At 41.8% G+C, this 18,685-nt stretch overlaps 1 protein-coding gene across 10 annotated transcripts in view; it reads left to right on the top strand.

Annotated features, from left to right (window-relative positions):
• The window catches only part of WIPF3 (WAS/WASL interacting protein family member 3), a 35,726-nt gene extending 18,981 nt beyond the window's left edge, over window positions 1-16,745 (top strand). For 8 of the 10 annotated variants that reach the window (XM_032707143.1, XM_032707151.1, XM_032707185.1 and 5 more), the window contains 6 exons: window positions 9,408-9,540; window positions 10,162-10,290; window positions 11,760-12,524; window positions 14,116-14,262; window positions 14,938-15,039; window positions 15,969-16,745. In XM_032707143.1, coding sequence (XP_032563034.1) covers window positions 9,408-9,540; window positions 10,162-10,290; window positions 11,760-12,524; window positions 14,116-14,262; window positions 14,938-15,039; window positions 15,969-16,009 — 1,317 coding nt within the window. In that variant the 3' untranslated portion in view covers window positions 16,010-16,745. Of the gene's footprint in view, window positions 1-6,669; window positions 7,966-9,407; window positions 9,541-10,161; window positions 10,291-11,759; window positions 12,525-14,115; window positions 14,263-14,937; window positions 15,040-15,968 lie in introns of those variants that run through there. The other 2 variants (XM_032707202.1, XM_032707192.1) reach the window with 2 other exon arrangements.
• The last annotated feature ends 1,940 nt before the right edge of the window (window positions 16,746-18,685 follow it).

The following is an 18,685-nucleotide window of genomic DNA, read 5'->3' as shown; positions in this document are numbered from 1 at the left end:
CAGCTTGGTAATCTTGTTGATAACTGACGGTCATACAGACTGTGCTAAGTGCTGGGCAAAGCATGGCTGGAATTTTTGAGAGTGTTTTTTTCCAGCCAAAATAAAGGAAACTGATTTATAATATTTTAATATATCATATCTCACACCAGTCTGCTTTCATAAAAAGCAAGAGGCAATTATGTAGAAAAAAAAAATGCTTTGTCTTTGTGTGGTTTATTTGACTTAATTTTCAGCAACTGGAAAATGGGGAACTGCATAGCTATGTCATCTCAAAGTGTTGCTGCTGTAACCTTCTACTCTTGTAGTCAACAAATACAGAAAGGGCAAGCGGGAACTGTGAAGATGTAAAGAAAACATAAATACTAGGTTGGCATTGCTCTGTTTCGTCTGGAGACAGGTACAGGGGCATGTACTGCTAAATGTCATAGGAGCACATAGGTGCTAATCTTGAATGCTTTACTGAGATCTCTTAGGTCACCACTTTTAATGTATTTAGGTGGTGAGTTCTGTTTTGGAGGTTTTTTCATAATGTCATGTGTTCTACATGTTTGAATGGAATGGAAAGCATTTAAAGGGCATTCTTTCTCTTTATTTTTAATCTGTGTAATTTTCCACACACAAGTATGGAAATTGCAGCGTGTTGTAGAGTTACCAGCTGTAAATGATCAGGCCCAGGTACTAGAAGCAGCCTAGGTGCAGAGAGCTAATAGGTTAATTTACCATTCTAATCACAAGGTAATAGTGCCCTGAAAAATCAGTGCTCCATCTGTAGTGTATGCAATGGCTACATATTAAATTCCATCTGTCAATTAATATTATGCTTATAGCCTTTTAATTAAAAGAGAACTCAGAATTATAACAATACTTGAGTAAGACTTCTCTGCCTGGCCAAGAGGTGACAGGGCAAGAAATGCTAGTTTCTTGTTATTCTCCTCTCTGAGGCTGACCATAATTTTGTCTGGATGCTAAAAGGCATTTCAGAATGGTCAGTAGCTTCTGCACATGTAACTGGGTAGGAGAAATGGCCTACTGTTCTTAGAACAGAGAGAGATCAAACTGTGATGTGTGTTAGCAGTCACATGTTGAATTTTTTGTTGTTACTACTCATGGTATCCCATATCAGTCTGGGGACCCTTCTATGACAGACAGAGAGAATAAACAGCAGTAGCGTCACCAGCTCCCATGGTGGTGTTTTCAGCCTTGTGCTGTTTGACATTTTCATTGCAATGCCAGGGTCTCAGGATTTCTTGTTCACCTAAGAGTTTTCACTTCTCTTTTCACTGATGCAGAGAAAATCAGAGGAATTTGAATCTCAAAAATTTAGAAATCAAAAGATGAAGTTCAAACTTATTTTTGAAGCCAGCCTTGGGGTATTTCTGGTATTTGACTTGCGATCTTTCTGGGCTGCTGTAAAACACTTTTAGAGTAGTTTAAATTTTATACTGCTTCCATTCTAGCAGCTTCTGTTACTGTGTGTTTTTTTTTAATGAAAAACCAGCCAGAATCTACATTTCAAATGTGGATGTCAGAAAGTTAAACACCAACAGAACAGCTCAATGGCTCAGCAGGTATAAATCATCATACTGATTCTGTTGCATTTTTGTATTCAGGTACAGAAATTTAGCAACCCACATTGGAAAACTTTTAAGTATGCCCTTGTTAATAAGCTCGCTGCTCCATTTGAGGCAGGAGCAAGAGAACCTTTCAGTATACAAAATTTTATATTGTCCGATAGAACAGTGCTAACATAGAATGCGGAGGGTTTTATTGGGTGCAGTGTCATTCATTACTGGTAGTCTTTGAAATGGGCACTAGGAATATAGATGTGAAAGAAAGTAACTCCTGCTATGCTATTTTTTTATGTTCTATTCCCTGCCATTGTGTGCGCTGGTAACTTCAAGCAGATAGATGCAAATGCAGAGCAGGCACCAGGCTCTGCTAATACTGAAACGCCTCTTTATTTGGGCCTAATGCCAGGACTAGGCGGTGGCTGTAACACTGGGAAGAGATCTGTAACAACTTTTGCACAGTACTTCCCTTGCTAGAAGTTGAGCAACAAGGTCTGTGTAGACACAGCCTATCTAAGTACACACATTGCTCGATGACCTTTTCAACCCAGCAGGTTCAGATTGCAGAACTTTGGGCGATGGTGGCCAAGATCATGGTTAATCAGTATTGAGCTGGGTGTAGATGGAATTGTCAAATGCTACTCCTGTCATTCTCTTGAAACAATGATTTCATTAGCTGCCAGGAAGCTATTTGGCAGGTCCCCTCTTGTGGATTCTCTCAGAAAAGTTGGCTGGAGAGTGACCCCTCACCTGGGAAGCATTTGAAGCTCAGCTTGCTAGGAGACTGAGAGATTGCCATGTTTAACCAGGTAGACCAAGTGCCAAGAATTAATTAGTTTCATCCTATGCTATGCAGCAGAAACACAAGAAGAGGCTCTGATCTTGAGATTGACTGTGCAGGTGGAATCTTGCACTATGGCAAAGTTTTTTATGATTAAAGACCTTTAAGTCACAGGTCAGGGCTCCCTTGTGAATAGAACCAAAACTCGCACGTACCAATCTCACAAGCTTCTTTAGAAACAAACAGTTTAAAACATTTAAAATAAAAGAAGTCATCTGCTTTGTTGTTGAGTCTCATTGGATTTTCCTTCGGGTGGAAGGGGGGGATTGTTTTGATTATTTTATTTTGCATTTGACAGTGCATGAATGGAACTACACCTGATGCATATGTAACATAAATGCAAGAAGGATGATAATGCTGGAAACTGGGTTTGTTTTATTATTTTATAAGCTACTTGTTTTTGTTGCTATTGCTTTTCTTGGCACATTCCTCATGGAGACTTTAGCTGCTCGTTTGAGAATTCTTTGTAGAAGTACCACTCTTGCCTGCTGGGCAAACTGCTTCTGATGCAAATATAAAATTATGAATTCTTGGCATAATTCTAAACTAGTAATAGTGGATTGATCTTGGGAAAACAAGTTCCTCTGGGGTTTCAGATTTCATGTTGAGCTAAAAATGCATAGATGACTTTTATGATCCTGTGCTTTGTCAAGGAAGGCATGCTGGTCAGCTTCCATGTTTTACTTTGTTCCAAAACAACATCATTCTTTCAATAAAAAGTTATGACATTGTAGTTTGTTAGAATGTTCTGGAACCTTACTGTCAATATTATTTTGTTTCTGTTAGTTCTGGTTTTGAGAAGGATGAAGTCTTTTAGGGGCTAAATTTATTTAAATACATTAGTCCTGATGGTTACAGACATCTTCTTATGGAACACTTGTGGTCAGTAGCTTCTGGTTAAGTGGAAGGAAGTTATGGAGTGAGTCCATCACAAGCAGGTCTTCCCTGTTCTAAGTCCATTCTTTTTCATCATCAGTGTTCCCTGAAGGGTATTTTAGCAGATTGTTGTCCCTCGAGGCCCCTTACTCAAGGTCTGTGCCCTTCAAGACTGTTGTGAGCACCAACCCTATGCCTGGCTTTCCTTCAAAGGAATAGGAGCTTTGTGGCTGGATGGGGGGACCCAGTCATAATCTCTCCCTTTATGTTCTCCTACTTGGAGAATCTTGTGGTGCCATATGGGCAGTGAGAACACTCATCATCTTTCCTCAGATGATTTACCAACTCCAAACAAGTTGTGTTTTCCTCTCAATATTCTCAGCCATCTCTGACATGACGCACATAGCCTTATGTAGCTTGCTTCATCTTATTTGTTCTCTTTCCTGAAAATCTGTATTTGTCTACACCAGAATTTCAGTTATTGTTAATATAGGAATAATATTTGGGGGGTTTTATTATATTTCCAGTGGCCCATGCTCTTCCTTGATGCTTTGTAGGTCCTTGATTTAAGGTTTAAATGTTTTAGTTGTCTCTTACTATTGATGCACAGTTTCTTTGGCCAGACTTGGCACTATCACATTACTGACTACATTGCCTATGCAGCTATCACTGGTTTTGCCCTGTCTGCTGTTTTACATGCTCATTTTAATTGTCCCTTGCCATGTTTGTAGACCTTTTCTTTTGCATTTCTTAGTTTAAATTGGGTCTCTGAATTATGTCAGATTGGATGCCAGAGAAGGCTAGGACTGACCCAAGAACTCCTGTTTTCGTGAATATGTGCTCTCTGCTACCAAATATTCCTCATCCTAGAGCTGTCTGCTCATCCTTTATCTTGCTGCACTATCTTTACCTTCCTTAAAAGCCAAACCTGAGGTGTTGCATGCTGTGTTGGTGAAGATCACTTGCCTCAGCCCATGCCTGTGCAGGTTTGGCTGAGGATGGGAGATAAAAATAAGAAAGCAAAGGTTTGTTAAGGGGTGTCCTCAAACTCTTCTATTACTAAAATATATGCTGCTTATGCCTTCTACCAGTATCTGTGCTTGATCTCTGCATTGAATTCTTTTGTTGTTGTTGTCATGTAGGGGAGAAAAATTGATGACTGGAGAAAGGAAGGGTGATTGCCATGAGATTCATAGAAATAATTAAAATCATCAGCAAAAGAGAGAGCTCTCTTTCTGCCCATAATAAAATGCTGATGTCAAATTGATAGGTTTTTAATTTTTTCATTATATGTCTCATCAAATAGATAGTTAGGGATAAGCTAAATGTATTTTGATTTATTTTGTTTTAGTTTTTCTTATCTAGTTCAGATAAAAATATAAATTATTAGCAGTATAAATATTCTGTATTATTCAGTTCTCTGAGCAAAAGAGTATGCAATGCCTTTGAATGGAATCATGCTTTATTTTCTTATTTATGGCTCCTCCTATGTTAGAGCTAGAGTACTGGATCCTCTTCTCCCATCAGCTTATAGGATTATTCTGAAACAAAGACCAATACTTCCTTGGCTATTGGATTGTCCAGAAGGCTAGAGGTACATTTTTGCTGCAGTTATCATGTTTATGAAGATCTGCCTTAAAGTGTTCTACAAATTCATTAAAGATCATATTTAAAAATCAGAGTAAATAAAACTCATTTATGGGACAGCGTAGGTATCCATTGCCATTTGAACTACCTGCCCAGAGTCCAGAGGATTTCCCCTTTACTGTGTGCAGAGGTACTCTTTAAAATCTGAAGACAATACTTAGTGCTAGTATAATTTTTTTCAAATGGCTGGTGTCTCCTGCATTTACAGCATTTTAGTATCTGAGCACATATACCTTTTGAATATTTTAAGTATCATAGGAGCCCAAAGGGTAGGTCAGTGCTCCCATCTGTCTTGCAAGATGTAAAGTGACATTCTGAATGTGACACAAATATCACAGCAGAGTGTACCTAGAAATGGAGCTCATTGCCATGGATTTCAGTTAATTTTCCTTAAAAAAGTCTCTCAGTTCCTTCTTTGTCTCATATAACCCAATTTAGGGTGTTAAGACTGATTATTCGGGGGCAAACCTAGAGTGGTCCATACAGTGTAAAAATACAGAGTTGGTTTTTTAAACAAAATGATCCATTTTCACAGAACTCCTAACTGGAAGAAGCTGTTACAAACCACTGGCTGTGACCCCCACCCCTCCACCCCCACTGCAGGGTACTGCATGTCAGCAACACCTGTACAGGGCCCAGCGCCTTGTCCTTCACAAAAAGCATTTCTGCCAGAGAGGATCCAGCCTTGATCTGATGAAAATCGGGAGATCTATATTCTGCTGCCATTTGCAGTTTGTCTGGTTGCATCTTGCATTAATTCACCAAATACCTGCCTCTACTGACTGAGTCCTCACCACCATCTCCCTGTACAAGTTGTGTTGTGCAGGCGGACCACCCCTCAGATAGACTTCAGGGCTGCTAAAATCAGAGCTGCTGCCTCCAGGGTTTTGAATACTGCTTTAGCTCTTTCTTGTGCATCTCCAGGATTTCACAATGTAATTTTAAAGATCTGTAGACCAGAACTGAACTTTTCATTCCATTTTTGCTCACACTGCTTTTTCTGAAAGGATGAGATATATTGGAGGAGTGCGTTACCCCTCCTTGCCACACTTGCTCAAGCAGGCTCACTGCTGGAGCCCCCTGCCAGGTTCAGGCTTGTGGCACTCCGGATGCAGGCTTTCATTTCAGAGATGTGGCTAGAACCTGTCATCCAGGGTTTTTTTCAGTTTTACATTTGACATTTGTATATTGTGTTATTGTGCAACTTCTTTTTTATTTCTTTTCTTCCCCACCTGCCCCGCTCATGCCGTCCCAGCAGTGGAGGAGCATGTTTTGGTTTGTTGTTCCTTTCAAATGGCCTCAAGCTGGAGTGATTTGGATTTCTCTGTATAATCGTGCTGTCCTGATTCATATCTCTGCCAGTCTAAGTCATCAGCTCCAAATTTGGAAATGTGTATTTCCATCATTGGAATGATGGAAAAACCACTGATATTTACACTCTGAAACATCACTCTAAATATTGTGATTTGATGGTATTTTCCTGTTTGCAGGTACTTTGGAGACCTGACAGATAGCCTAAGCATTGATCCTATACTTTACTGAATGGCATAGCTGAGTGTGTAAGTTAGGCCAGTGAAGATAAAATGTAGTGGAGTTGGGTGAGATGAAAAGGAAGTAGTTCTCTTATGTTCGGGCAATTTACATGTGTGGTTTGTTCAGTTCTGTTTCTAAGTACGTATTGAACATGACGTTCTTTATGTCTGAAATAGTAGCAGAATAACCTAGTGGTTGCTAAGGTAATGAGAACCCACCGTTCCCTTACCAATTCATGTAAGTAAAGTATGGAATTTAATTTCACTCTGTGTTACCTGAGGCAGCTCTGGCATCTGATAAAAAAAATGATCTTCACATTCTTATCCTCTTCCTTTCTGAATTTCATTGAAATACTGAGATGTTTCTCTTTTTGTAAATAAATGAGGTTGCCCTGCAGATGGTGGGGTAGAAAGTAGACTAAGAATTACATCTTTTGTCTTACGGCCGTTTTTACTCTCAAAGTATATTTGTCTCCCTGCTGAAACACTTCTATTGCTTGTGATAGGGACTGAAGATTTGACTGCCATAAGAGTTCTTCTTTCTGTTTTTCTCTTGATGAAGAACTTACATGTTTATTGTCTGTTCTGGTGCTGTGGATTGAAAGCACAGCATGAGCATGAATCCTAGATTTATTTCTTCATCAAAGGAAGGAAGGTTCCTTTCTGATTGTGTATCAAAAAGCAATATGGTAAAAACAGAAATTTGCAAACACAGGACACCTGTAGGTGAATGACTGAGATGCTTACCTGGTGAAACGATTTTTGACAAGGATTGTCACTGCCTTGGGAGTGCAGGCAGCAAACAAGAAATCTGAAGGGGCTCTGACCAGTATGCAACCAGGCATCGCTGCACCCCAGGCCACCTTGACTTTGTAATGGAAAAAGAGAGTCCGTGTTGAGCTACTCAGCATCTGATCAATCACCTGAGTCCACCAGGCTGGCCTTGCAAGATTCTATCTCTTACCTTCATGAAGAGCAAGAAGAAACAGCTGAGGCATAGGATGGAGTTATGCTTGGAGTAAGAGGATCTATTATAAGAGAAAGGCAGATTGTTACGCTGCATCATGCACCAGCAGAATAGTATTCCTGCTTTTTTATGCTACAAATTGTGAAACAATGAATGTCTTAACCATGTCACATTGATATCAAGTCATGGGTCACTTGCAAATGTAAGTTGCCACAAGTGGGCTATTTTAGCCAAGTAACTGTTTGGATATCAAGACTTTATATTCCAATAGTCTGTTTGCTCAGAGAAGTGGATCAGGGAGGTGAAGTGGACAGCTGGCATAATATATGGACACTTGAACCTGGAAACGAAAAGACAGCTGCTGGATCTAATTTTAAACATAGGTCTTGGTCAGATCGCTCTAGATCCTGCTTGTCCTGCTGCAACAAAGTCGTTAATGGTAGTAGAGAGGCGTGAAGTTGAAGATACCGATAAAGAACTTCTGTGAGGAAGGGAATCACCCTTGTTCCAGTTATGGTATTTCCATTTTTCACAGTAAGTATTGTTAGCTTCCAGAGAATGGGAGTGGAAATGGTTTCTGGCTGGTACATGGTCTAATGCTGCTGACACGGGCAGCTTTTCTGGGGCGTCTTAATGGGCAGCGGGACTCGCTGCCCTGAAAGTACAAGGGCAGCCAGCGCTGTTTCAAACGAGGAAACTATGTAAGAGAGTGGGGATTTTCCTAATATTTTTAAATAACACATAGTTACATATCAGTCAGGTTATAATTCCGAGTTTTTACATCACGGCTCGGGAATGCGGAGGCATTAGCAGCGGTCTGCAGCTCCATCTAGCGGGGCGCGGCAAATCCTGCTTGCTCGGGTTTGGATTCGGTTGGGTTTGGTTTTTTGTTGTTTTTTTTTAGCAAGTACAAAAAATAACCACGAACAATATCGTACCGATAGAATACTTCATTTGGGATTAGCCAGTTAGACACTTCATTAATTCAGCAGCTGGTTAAGTGTTTTCGAGTTTCTGTTTTGCTTTCAGAATGCCATTACCAAGCTGGGGGTCTTTTTGTTTGTTTGTTTTAAAGTGTGTTAGTATTGTTCTGCTTTATTAGGATTATGATGCTAAAATTAAGGGCTGTGGAAACATTTCTGGTATTCACTCTCTTTAGGAAGTTGGCTAACCTCTGGGAATTTTGGAAGCTCACTCGTCTGAGGTGAAGATTCCCCTCTGCTAGACCACTCTGTCAGCCACGATAGGTTTAGAAGTAACAGCTTTGCTGGTTAATATCTGCTTCAAAAAAGTGAAACGTCCAAATTTTTTAAATATCTGATTTATTTCCTTTTCAGTAACAAGAAACTTGATGAAATAAGAATAAAGAATAAACATAATTTATGGTTTTATTACAAAACTTCAAACTGCAACTTGAATTTACATCTGTGGAGCTTGGTTAGGGCAGAAAATATAATTATATTGTTCTAAAGGCAGTCTGCTTAAGATGGTGTGAATCTCCAATACAGAGAGACAGTCTAAATTAATTAATGATCACATTCAAATATAAAAGCAGTATGCATTTATCTGTCTTTTTTCCTAAGGCTATCCTAAGTGGACAAAACATATTTATTCTAATGTGGCATATAAAATCTCTGTTTAAACCCTTGTAAATAGCATGAAAAGAGCTGAGAGCTGGAGTTGTAGGACAGAGGCCATAAATGGCCAAAGTAGGAGGTCACATTTCATTTAAGCGAGGCCCCTAATATCAACAGTATTACCCCAGCTAGTATTAGATTTGTGTTATATTTAAACCTTCAGCTTTTCTGCCTCCTGCACAAGTGAATGCTGTTCTTCTTGACTGAATTCAAAGGCTTTGAAGTGCCAGCTGCCAAGAGTGGTTTATTTCAAATCTTCTATCCCGTGTTTGCCTGTGTATCCTTTCTAAGCATGAATTTTTGTCTGCACCTCCTATTTAATGCTCTTACTGTCAACAGGTTAGTTCAGAAGTACCGAAATTGCGGAAGGAAGATCAGAAAGCACGAAATGCACTCTTGGCTGATATCCAGCAGGGAACTCGCTTAAGAAAAGTGACTCAAATCAACGACCGCAGTGCACCACAGATTGAAAGTAAGTATGTGCTCCTCAGCAAGGCCTGAGTGAGCTTCACTGAAGCCTCAGGTGTGGGTAGAGATCAGCTGGACAGTTTCACACTGAAGGTTTGAAGTTCAACAAAGGTCTGTATCTTCATATGGCTTTAGGATGCCGAGAGAGGACACTCTCTAAGCTTGCATCCTGCTCTGAGATCAGTAACTATTAACATTTCCTGGTAAGTCTGTAGCTGGATATCTCCTTAACAGGCATTCCTTGTCAAAAAAGAACAAAAAATCATGAATTATTAAATCCTTGAGAGTTTCTCAATAAAAAAATTAAGCAAGAATTGTTGGCTCTTGCAGAAAAATTGTTCTTTACTAGATTAAAGAACAAAAAATGCCAAAAATTTTGAAAACATAAATTTAATGTTAGGCCTAACACAATTTCTTCTTCTTGGTGTCATGATTAATGTGAGATTAAAGAGCACCAGAGGGTGCTGTGCTCCAAATTACAGGTCCGAGAGTGATGCCAGTTACTGTAGTAACAGTAGAGGGAAAAGTCTGGCCTTGGCCGTTTGTTGGTGCCAAGCCTTAGCAGTCTCAGGGCAAGGATGAAATGATTTTCTGATATACCCTGTGTTTTGGTTCTTTTTAACAGAACCCAAAGGAGCTAACAGAGATGGCGTTAATCCAGCCGTCAATAAAGGTGGCTCTCAGCAGCCTTTGGGAGGTTTATTTGCTGGTGGCTTTCCTGTTCTCAGACCAGCAGGCCAGAGGGACATGACAGGTAAGGATTTCATTTGTATGAAAGCACAGCTGAGGGGAGCAGTGATTTGGGATAAAAACACTTTGGGGTTAGCTTTAGTGATTGATTTTTATTGGGTTTTTTTTTCTGAATCTTTAGTTCATCATGTGACCACGGAGGGCTCAATTAGTAACGTGCTTGAAGCCATCTTTCTAGATCTCAGGTGCCTTATTTGTTAAAATGTAAATAAAAAGCTTTTTCCACAGTGGGTAGGAAAGAGATTGAATAGATCTCTTTAACCGAGCTTTTTACATTATTTTAATGAAAACTTCTAATTGTGCCTCAGAGTGTTGAAATCTGAGCTTATCAGTTCAGCACAAATGGCAAAGTCATATTTCCTTCCCTCTATTAGCACGTATTTCTGTGGTATTACACTCTTGGTTGTTACTTTAAAGATTCGTATTTAAGATTTTTGCCCTCTGGACTTTACAAAGTATAGTTTTGATCCAGCAAGGTTATTTATTGACCTGAAAAAGGGTTTTGTTGCTTCACAATGACAGGAGGAAGGCAAATGTGGGAGCCCTACTGTTCCTTTTCCCTCAAGAAGTGCCAGCATCAATGAGGGGTGACTGTTACGAGTCACAGTGATGACCTCTGGTGCTGTTGGGCAGCTGGTGCCTGATCAGGCAGCACAGAGCAAAGCTTTGCAGGGAAAGACTTTGGTTCTGCCTGCAGGGTTTTTTCTCCTGGAAGGCAAGCCCAAGATGCACAGCACTGCATGTGATAGGGCTTCCTCACAAAGCTGCAGCAGCTACTTTGAGTTGTTCTTAAAATTGTGGCCATGCCTATCAGACTATGTGAGTATAGAATGAGACACCTTTTTTGACATCTTGCTTTGTGATAAATCCTTGGCATTTACTCAGGAAAATACATTTTGTAGAGTCAACAGTCTTTGGGCATTTGCTGTTTGAAAACATTTGAACGTGTGCCTCCTGGAAAGCCTTTGAGGCATTGCTTTGAAGAGCTTGGCTTTTGTTCATGGGGTTGAGATTTATGTAAAGTTTATGTGAATTTTTTAATCCTAAGCAATCACTTAATTTCAAGGATGCAATATGATGTGTGTCAAACTACCTTTTCACCAGGACTCAGCGATGCTCAGTACTAGACAGATGAGGCTGGTGTGAAGGACCCCAGATCTCTGCAGAGAAGCCCCTTTTCCTTAAACTGTTTCATTTTGCAGAAACTGAAGAGGGAGGCGGCTAGGGTCTCTCAGCAGTTCGTCATATAACTAAGCAGAATCCCTTGTGCCCTTGTGCCCATTGGAGTACGTCACATCCTAAGCCCCATTACACCATGGGCAACCTGTTGTATACGAGATGTTTTGGAAGAATTAGTTTAACTCCTTAGGGTATCCACCGGGGAGAGGAAGACGAAGACCTTGCTCTTTGTGCTATTTTGTCTGACGAGTGGAACGCGGTCCTGCAGGATAACGTGTGACATCCTCTTTTCAGCAGGGAGGCCTGGGCAGGTTTCCGGGGTCCGAGCAGCGGCCCCCAAACACTCTGCCCCAGCGAACAGCGGCGCTGCTAAGCCGAGCAGTAACCCCTCGCACCCAGCCGAAGGTCCAAGGGCAGCTGTGCCACCAGAGCCTCCCAGCACCTCCCGAGCCGCAGCGGGAGCCGGAGCCGGCCCCGGGCGGCCCAGCCTGCCCGCCCCCCCTCCACCGCCTCCCGCTTCCAGCAAACCTTCCCTCACTTTCCCTCCTCCTCCCCCTCTCCCTCCTCCGGCCGATCGCCCTCCCAAGGCGGTGACACCCGGTGCGGCTCCTCCGCCCCCGCTCCCTCCTCCCCAGGCTGACAAACCCGCCAAGTCTCCAGCAGGCGCTTCACACCCGCCCCAACCGCCCCCTCCTCCTCCTCCTCCCCCTCCGCTGCCCCTCGTTCCCCCCTGCGGGCTGCCGGCCAGGACTGCCGATGTCCCTGCGGCTACCGCCCCTCCAGCCGAAGGGAGGGACTGTCCCCCTCCCACGCCGCCTCCCCCTCCTCCTCCGCCGCCCCACGCCCACCCGGTGCCCGCGAACAGGCTCTCCTTTCCCCCCTCCCCAGCCTTTAGCGGTGCTGACGTGCCCCCTCCGCTGCCCCCCAAGTCTCCCCACTTGCTGTCACAGTTCCATAAGCCAAGCAGCATCCAGTCGCTGCCGCTCCCACCCACCCCCGGCCACGCTCAGCCCGCAGCCGGGACAGAGACCAGGAAGAAGAGACCCGGCCGAGGCGCAGGTGAGAGCAGCACGTCGGGAGGAGGGAGGCTTTTTGCTCCCTTTGGCAAAACTGGGAGAAATCATAGAATGGTTCGTGTTGGAAGGGGACCTTGAGGATGATCTAGTTCTTCAAGGTCCCCTTCCAACCCAAACCATTCTATGGCACTGGTGACTGGATGGCTCGGTGGGGTGGGAGTGAAGAGCACTCACGGGAGGAATACCTGTAGGTTACATGGCATGTCATGAACACCCAAAACATCAGGCTTTTTGAGCTGTCAGGTTGTTCTTAGCACTGGGCACACACGTCTTATAATTCAGTCTGCAATTCTTGGAAGTGACATACTGACCCGGAGTTATAGGACCACTGAGGTGCTTCTTGCTTTTCGTGTGTCTCCAGCTGCACAAGTGGTATCCTGACAAGCTCAGGTAGGGCAGCAGAGTACACACCATGGTGTTTGCCAGGATGGTGGCTGCTTCTGTGTCAGCTAACTCAGGACATTCCTCTACAGCTGTACCCATGCAGGAGCAATATTGGCAACAGCTGGGAAGATTTATAAGAGATAATTAAACAAAGATGGGGAAGCTACAGCCATAGATGAGCAAAAGCAAATCAGTATACAGCCCTGCTGTTCAGCAAACAGGAACAGCCAGTGCCTCCCATGATCAAGGTGAAAGGGCCAAAGGTTTGTCTGACTACTTGGGAACTGGGGTATTAGCCAGTGTTTCCTTGAGCGGATGGTAGAAAGAACTTTTATCGTATTTTTCTGATGTCATGAAGATGATAAAAAAGATGAGCCTAGATCTGTGTGGGTTTGAGAAATGGAGACAGCTACTTAATAAGGAACATTTGAAGAGAATGTTCTGTACCCTCTATTTTAGCAGCCACATGTCAGAAGAAAGATTACTGGTTCCAATGAGAGCCATGGGAAAGGCCGTGTAAGTAGAGCAGATGAGGTGCTCCGTGATGGTGATTAATGCTGCTCAGAACTGTCTGATGAACTGTTACTTCATCAAGACCCCCATTTCTCATGGTGGTTCAACTTTTGCAGTTTCCATAAAATTATTCTGCCTTTCCCTTGCTTATCTAGAAGGAGAAGTAGTTTTGAGAGGCTGCTAATTTGGAGGCCTTGGGCTCCCTCCCTCTTACACAATTCTGATTGTAGGTTGACTCGATGTAAACTTCAACAGCACTTGCAACTCCTCAGTGAAATGCACAAGCCTAATGGTAATTCCACTGCATAAGTGCCAAAGTGTCAGGAAATTATTTTCTTTTAGACATACCATTTAGTTTGGTTGTTTTGTTGATTTTCTTTTCTTAAAGAAACTGCTTGTTTTTGTGTCCCTTCCAGACTGGGATGAAACCACACTTCAGAATGTCACACTTTCCCTAGAACTAGAAATGGAAAGCCCGAGCCAACTCCAATATTGACTTAAATTTAATACTTAATGCTATAAATCCATTTGCAGGCTTGACAAACAGGAGCTATGAAGCTGGGTGTGTTCGCCCCAAATATTGCATTCCTTCTATACTCCCTCCATTTTTTGCAAAGTTTACTGTCAGGTGTAGGTCATGATGATGTTTATGTGCTGTTTTCCTGCTTCTTTTTAAGGAACCGGTGCTGGGAAGCTGGTCACACCTCCACAACCACCAGCAAGATCCCCAACAACTGAACTTACGAGCAAGTCTGGAGTCTCAGCCTGGGCTACAGCTCATGACCCCTACCCACCACTCAAAAATGGAAATATGCACATCATTGGTAATATCATCTAAATTAGATCTCTTAGCCTTAGTTAATAATTTTAGTACAAAGGCCTGTCTGTGTCTCACACCTCAAAAGCTCACTTGAGACTTTCTCCTAGCAACAGCAGGGTTGTGTAATAGAAACATTTTTGTACAACCTTATACAGTGATACAAAATTAAGGTTTTTTCACAAAGGGTTTGAATCAGTCAGTAGAAAAGAAAAGCACATATCACCTGCAAAATTATTTAAGAATATGAAAAGTTCCCACAATGTGCTTACATTACCATTCTTTAAACCGGGTCATGGACCTACAGAGCAAAGACCAGTAAGAATTATTTTTGTGGTCTGATGAATTGGCCATTCATTCTTGTTTATAGCTAAGTGGCTTAAAACCCACCAAGGAATACCTCTATTGCCACAATACCATCAATGCACAAAACTGGAAGAAGAAGAAGCTTAACTTCAGTCTTAGTAGCAGGCAGTAATTTCACTAAAGGCAGAAAATTTGGATGGCTCACAGAAGTACTCATCAAGATGGTTTATATGGAATGAACCACTATCAGTTCCAGGAGAAAACAAGTCAGCATTTTTAATTGAAATTACTCGCAGCAACATTGTTGGGTTTTGGTGGGGTTTTTTAAAGTTTCTCTCTAACAGCAACTAATGTTTACTTCCCTGAAACTTTCCAGATGACTTTGAATCTAAATTTACTTTCCATTCTGTGGAAGATTTTCCCCCACCTGATGAATTCAAGCCATTTCAGAAAATATATCCCAGCAAGATAGCTAGAGGTAAGTGTGTAAACATGAAAAGATCTGATAATTATCAAGAGGATTAAAAGTGGGGAGGGAAAATAAAGAACAGAACTAGCATTAAAGTAACTGGGCTGCTAGCATAGGCACAAAGAGAAATGGGATTTGTCACAGTGGCAACAGAGACCAAAGATATAACGAAAAGCACTTAATTAATTACTTTAAAGACTTAGTAGCTAAAAATAAAATGTGGCTGGACAGGCAGCCTCTATTTTTTAGACTGCTGAATTTGCAAAGCCCTTGATGTTAAAAACAGTGCTGTAAAACAGACTTGGCCATCTACTGAGTTGGGTTTTTTGTTCATTAACTTGTGAAATCACAAATAGAAAGTGACTCGATCCATGTCTTCCATCGTGTGTTTTGATTTAAATCCTATGCATGGTAGTAACAAAGGGACTTAGTACTTGAACCTCATCACGAAAGTGATAAATGGCTGAACCTTGCTTTTTACTTCTCCCCCTGTAACTTAGAAACATGGCACCAGTTCACTGTTGTAAGAGCAGAAGTTCACCTATCCAGCTTTCACAGTGGGTAGTTGAAGGTGCCAAAAGATCTCATGCCCATATTCTGCTTTTTATAAAACCTACTATTCTGTATTATTAGATCAACTATTTATCTCCAACTTTTAATTAACCTGTTTGTTTCCGTGCTAAGGTATTTTGCATGACTTGACAGCCTCAGTCAGTCTGAATTGTCTCATGTATGATCTGATCTGATCAAAGACTTGTTACTGAAGGGCTACAGAACATGAGCAATATGTTTGTGTCTGTCTGTCTGTATATATATATATATATCTCACATCAGAGGTAGCAGATAAATTCAGCATCCCTGATGTATAACTGCATCCAAAATACCTATCCAAAAAAAAATTTATCTCCTCTGATTAAATCTGTCCTATCTATTTACAGATCCTTCTAAAAATCCTCCATTAAGAACATATGTGAGATGAGAAGAGTCTGCTGATGCTCTCTGGAAGAGTATTAAAAAAGAACATCAAGATAATATATAAAACAGAAGGGGTCCCCATTGCAGTGAAAGTGATTGTATTTGAGTCACAAGTACTGCAATGTAAACATTTCTATGAACTGGAAAAATGGTGTAAATGATACCTTTTTAGCTGGCCTACATACTACAGGAATGTTAGTACAGGCTTTTAAATTATTGTAAATAGGTGGATATTTTTTAAGCAAAGCAGCATAAAATTTAAGTTCTTTGTAGTGTTGAAACAATTCTCATTCTTATCATGCTGACAAGGTTATCTCAGAATGTTTTGCATTACATGCCTGTATTTCTTTTTTCCCCTTTCATCATAATTTTTAAGTATTTTGGAAATTCTCCAGTTATTATTCAGACATTTTTTCAATGAACTGTCAAACTAATGTACCACCTTTAGTCTGTTTTTATGTTCCTTCGCTTCTATCCTGCCTATCCTCAGATTGCAGCAGGATGTCATTTTCATGAAGGGACAGGCCCACAATCCTTCTCTCATCAAGCATGAAGAGGAGATGACAAGGAGCTGTGGCTGCTGTTGAGCCTATCTCCTACTGATTACAGATCCTTATAGGATAGTGTCTGAAGAAGACCAGCCTGGGTAGGGTGGTCATGGATTTGACAAAGATGACAGAACTTCTGCAAAGTAGAGGAAAAGAAAGTTGCTATATTGTAAGCAAAAAAAAAAAAAAAAGGTGTGTGTGAATACATATGCCACGATGTATGTATGTAAGGGCACGTGTCCTGTCTTTTCCTGCTGGCAAAGTGGATATTTACTGTCACATTTCTGTGAGAGTTTACCTTTACTCAGCAATTATGAAGCCATTGGATGAGAGGTCCAAAACCCACATTTTAAACAGGCAACTAGAACTACTGTAGGATTCATTGTCCAAAACACACCACATGGAACAAGCAGTCCCCAAAGTGGTTGTCTTGAATAAAGTTGGTTGGGAAAAGTAACAACCTAGCAGCAGACAAGACTTGAACTTCTGCTTTTAATATTCAGCTAGGGGTAAGGTCCTTGGATCACAGATGTTCAGATCTGGTCCTAAGATGTCTATTTCTCACAAGAATTACACTTGCTCCTGTGCATTTCACTGCATTAGGAGGAGTGGTGTCAGATTGAGGGAGGTGATCCTTCCCCTCTACTCAGCACTGGTGAGGCCACACCTGGAGTGTTGTGTCCAGCTTCTGGGCTCCCCAGTGCAAGGGAGACATGGCCATACTAGTGAGAGTCCTACAAAGGTGATGAAAGGACTGGAGCATCTCTGCTATGAGGAAAGGCTCAGAAAACTGGGGCTGTTCAGCCTAGAAAAGAGAAGGCTCAGAGGGGACCTCTTCAATGTGTATAAGTACCTGAAGGGATGGTATAAAGAGGGAGCCAGTCTCTTTTCAGTGATGCCCAGTGACAGGATGAGAGGCAATGGGCACCAGCTGCAACAGAGGAGGCTCTGGCTGAACATCAGGAAACATTTTTTAATTGTGAAGGTGACTGAGCACTGGCACAGGTTGCTCAGTGACATTGTAGAGCCTCACTCCTAAAGATACTCAAAAACTATCTGTATTTGGTCCACGGCAACTGGCACTAGCTGACCTGCTAGAGCAAGGACGTTGGACTAGATGAACTCCAGCCATCCCTTTCAACCTCAAACACTCTGATTCCCCCTTTTACAGTTTTTCTGAGTTCCTACACCTGGGTCACAATAACCCCATGCAGTGCTACAGGCTTGGAGCAGAGTGGCTGGAAAGCTGCCTGGCACAAAAGGACCAGGGAGTGCTCATTGAGAACTGGCTGAACATGAGCCAGCAGTGTGCCCAGGTGGCCAAGAAGGCCAAGAGCATCCTGACTTGAGGCTCAGGGAAGACCTTATTGCTATAACCTGAAAGGAGGCTGTAGTGATATTGGAAGTAAGTCACATCTCTCAAGTAACAAGCCACAGGACAAGAGGAAATGGCCTCAAGCTGTGCCAGGGAAGGTTTAGATTGGATATTAGGAAAAACTTCAAAGGGTGGTCAGGCATTGGAACAGGCTTCCCGGGGAAGTGGTGGAGTCACCACTTAAATACGTGGAGGTATTTAAAAGATGTGTAGATGTGGCACTTGGGGACATGGTTTAGTGGTGGACTTGGCAGTGCTGGATAACAGTTGAACTCGATGATCTCAAAGTTTTTTCCAACCTATATGATTCCATGACTCACCAACTTGAGAAAGGACACTGCTGTTCCAGGGTGAGTCTGGTGCCAACAGCAAGGCTATTTACAGTTATGGCAATAATTTATATAATTGCCACCAGTTCCCCTCATTTACAGCTGTAATAATGTTATAGATCACAGGTGATCTTTCCCCATGGTGTTGCCTTTGAACAAAACTATTTGGAAAAGACAAGTAACTGCAGCTTTATATATCTCTGCTTTTCTCTTGTAGCAGCTCAGTTGTGCTGTAACTTTATTTCCACACACATAGGTTCATGGTGTGAGATTGTGTAAGAGTAAAAAGCACTTCACCTATAGGACTATAAGAAAGCAGCATTAGTCTTTTTCTAGCCTATTATGATACCTTGATGTACATCATGGGAAAAGAAAAAAAAAATTGGTGATGCTTTGAGCAATACTGTCATTGTCATTATTGTAGTAAC

Source organism: Chiroxiphia lanceolata, chromosome 1, assembly GCF_009829145.1.
Source record: "Chiroxiphia lanceolata isolate bChiLan1 chromosome 1, bChiLan1.pri, whole genome shotgun sequence".
In the NCBI taxonomy this organism is placed as follows: Eukaryota; Metazoa; Chordata; class Aves; order Passeriformes; family Pipridae; genus Chiroxiphia; species Chiroxiphia lanceolata.
This window is presented reverse-complemented; position numbering and strand designations above follow the sequence as displayed.